This window comes from Lygodium microphyllum, chromosome 21 (assembly GCF_053477565.2).
Source record: "Lygodium microphyllum isolate KBCC chromosome 21, Lygodium_microphyllum_v1.1.10, whole genome shotgun sequence".
Lineage (NCBI taxonomy): Eukaryota > Viridiplantae > Streptophyta > Polypodiopsida > Schizaeales > Lygodiaceae > Lygodium > Lygodium microphyllum.
In genome coordinates this window covers 111,867,863-111,870,918 of record NC_141155.1, presented here as the reverse complement: position 1 = coordinate 111,870,918, position 3,056 = coordinate 111,867,863, and the positions used below count along the sequence as shown (strand labels likewise).

The 3,056-nt window shown below is 43.1% G+C and overlaps 1 protein-coding gene across 1 annotated transcript; it reads left to right on the top strand.

The window, feature by feature from the left end:
- The first annotated feature begins 907 nt into the window (after window positions 1-907).
- LOC148018433 (histone H2A-III-like) lies at window positions 908-1,871 on the top strand. The gene is made up of 2 exons (XM_087662343.1): window positions 908-1,166; window positions 1,269-1,871. The coding sequence occupies exons 1-2, from the start codon at window positions 975-977 to the stop codon at window positions 1,491-1,493; spliced, it is 417 nt and encodes a 138-aa protein (XP_087518469.1). The 5' UTR covers window positions 908-974; the 3' UTR covers window positions 1,494-1,871.
- Window positions 1,872-3,056: the final 1,185 nt, after the last annotated feature.

Sequence of the window (3,056 nt, the reverse complement as noted above, 5' to 3'; positions counted from 1 at the left end):
AAATTTCCTCTAAACCCCACAACAAACACCATAACTCAATCATGCTCAACCTTAGAACCTAGGAGAGAAAGATAAAATCCTTTCTCGACAAAGTAGAATTGGATCAAATTAACTTTATCTTGATAGGTAGCCTTCCCATAAAGTACAAATATACATCAATAGCCAAGAGAGTGGCGCAACATTGGTGCACATTGTTAAAAGCCAAAGGCACCACTGCTTTGTGCAGTCGTGCACTTTGGCCTTACATCATACATGCAGCATTGTGCTTCTCTTGGTCTTTCCTTGGAGCTTGCCATGTCCTAATCATTATTTTTGAAGAGCTTGCTTGTAATGGTGAGATGATGTACATTGCTCAGGCATCTCGTCAATCTATTATCATTTTGTTCATGATAGATAATATGCATTTTTGCTCGCCACGTGTCATAGTTAATGGACTTGAATGTGCCAATTGTGACACGTCAGGCCACAAGTGCTTGTTAGAGGAACTAGGCGCTCCGCGCCCGGGCGGGCGTGATTTTTGCAAGCCCCACGTTCTCTTTTTTTCCTTTTGGGGGAGGTCGGGGGGACTGCCTCATGGCACCCGCCCCCCACCTCTCCTTAACTAATATTAAAGATGATTAGCCACATCTCACAGCAGAGGTCTCACCTGCTTTCAGGTGTGACTCGTGGGTTTCTGTGATTACATCACCTTGCTAATCAACTAATGACCCTGTCCCAACTCTTCCTTTTTCAAAACGTTTTCCCTGAGTACGAACTTCCACTGGCACTAAGGTTTGAATCGCGTAAAGGCGATTGGCGGACGGGTAGCGAAGGCGGATCAAGGTCAGAAGGCGCGGGCGGGATTCAAATTTCCACGCCCTTTAAAACAGAACACCGGCAGATTTCTCGAAAGACAGCGCCGAGAGAATTCAGAAATCTATTGTGCTTACTTACTAACACACTCTTATCGTCTCATTGCCCATCACTCAGCTATTATGGACTCCTCGGCGGCCAAGGGTGGGCGCGGCAAGGCCAAGAGGAAGGCCGTCTCCAGGTCCGCCAAGGCAGGCCTGCAGTTCCCCGTGGGCCGCCTCGCCCGCTACCTCAAGAAGGGCCGATACGCCCAGCGCGTAGGAACCGGCGCCCCCGTCTACGTCGCCGCCGTGCTCGAGTACCTGGCCGCCGAGGTACAAAATTCCCGTTCAATATAAATCCTCTCTCTCTCTTACAGATCCTGGTCCGGGTGTGCGCGTGTAATGAGATGGGATGTGTGGTTGCGATGTGGTTAGGTCCTGGAGCTTGCCGGCAACGCCGCCCGCGACAACAAGAAGAACCGCATCATCCCGCGCCACATCCAGTTGGCCATCCGCAACGACGAGGAGCTGGGGAGGTTGCTGTCGGGGGTGACCATCGCCAACGGCGGCGTCCTGCCCAACATCCACAGCGTCCTCCTCCCCAAGAAGTCCGCCGACAAGCCTACCAAGGTGGAGAGCAAACCTCCCAAGAGGGCCTAGGAGCCCTACTTCGTTCTCCAACCTTTCCTTTCCAAGGTGTTTTATAAACACCGCCTCTCCTTCTCGAGAAGCGAATACTCTCCGTTGCCACGTAATTCGCCCGTCCGAAATGGTGGCCGCGTGTCCGTGTGTTTCATTTGTGGCTTTTGAGCCAGCACTTTTGGGTGGTTGTGGCGCATGTCGTGTGGAAGTGTCTCGATTAATGGCGTAGATGTTTGTCTGCGCGAAGGGGCTCTTTTTCTGGAGTTGTAAGTTTGTGTTCAACAGGGATATCAATGCCTTGATGATGCTCCAAATTTTAAGGTTAACTTAATGAAAGGATCCATTAAATTTGGAACATCATCACGGCAATAATATCATCATCAATTTATATTTAAATGAAGCTGCATAGGCTTTTGACGCTTCTACATGACTAAGGTAAGTGAGGCATACTTCTTTTCTCTCTTGTAGAGTGGGATTAGTAATAATAATGATATAATTATGTTTAGTTGGGATACTCTACTAAGATTGCTATTACAATCATTTTTGCCATAGTTGGATCCTCTTACTATGCTTAAATGATTTTTAATGGAATCTTTTTCTTTTTGCATCTCCAAAATAAATTATCCAATGGTATTGATAAGAATTTGGTAATAATGCTTAAGTTTATTAAGTTGCTTGTTTTTCTCCAAATAATTGATGTGTAGCCATGGGGTCTCTTGTATTATCTCCTTGAAAATTTGATATTTATGCATTTCAAATGTTCCTTTGTTTACATATTAAAGTGTTACTTTTGTTGTAATGTTTTTTGGACTTTGGATTCTTCTTCAATGGTGCTAGAGGGGGGCTTGTTGTTATATGTCCATTTGATTTCCATGAGAGGGGTTGTTTAAATAATAGTAACTACTTTAATGATATCAATATAGGAATGGTCATGTATGTATATAAGTGTAGGTTGGTTGAACTTATCATTTTGATAGTGTTTAATGGAAGAGAATTATGAACATGGAGTGAGTGATTTGTATTGAATTTAAATGGAAGGTTGAATATCATGAAATTATAAAATTATAAAATTTAGATGGGTATGGGTATAGGTGAAGGGATGAGGTAAATAGAAAGGAATAGGAAAAAATGACTTTGGTAAGATGCTTGGTTATGTAAAAAAGGGAATGGGTATCTAAAGGATTTAGGGTTTGTATTTAAACATAAAAGGTGATTGAGAAGTTTTTTTTTGATATGGTAAAAGTAGCTCTCTTTTTTGATTGGTATTTAAAAGATTTAGGGTTAATATTTAAACACAAAAGGTGATTGAGAAGCTCTTTCTTGGTATGGTTTAAACTAGCTCTTTTTCCCTTCTCTTTCTCTTGCTTGTGTTTATGCTTATGCTTAGAGAGGAAGTGTATGAGGGTGAGGGATTGTGATGGAGAAGCTCTCTATCTTTTTTTCTCTTGTCTTGAGTGTTTGGCTATGGTAGATGGAACTTGATAGAATAGGGTTGAGTTTGCTTAAGCTTGTATCATGGATTGTGGAGAGGGAGGAGTTTGCTCATTTAATCATCAAGGTAAGCTTATGATACTTGTAAGA

Excerpts from the sequence above, each read along its gene's own strand:
- LOC148018433 (XM_087662343.1), top strand. The coding sequence starts at position 975 with ATGGACTCCTCGGCGGCCAAGGGTGGGCGCGGCAAGGCCAAGAGGAAG. Across the intron at positions 1,167-1,268 it reads TCGAGTACCTGGCCGCCGAG|GTCCTGGAGCTTGCCGGCAA; the intron begins GTACAAAATTCC and ends CGATGTGGTTAG.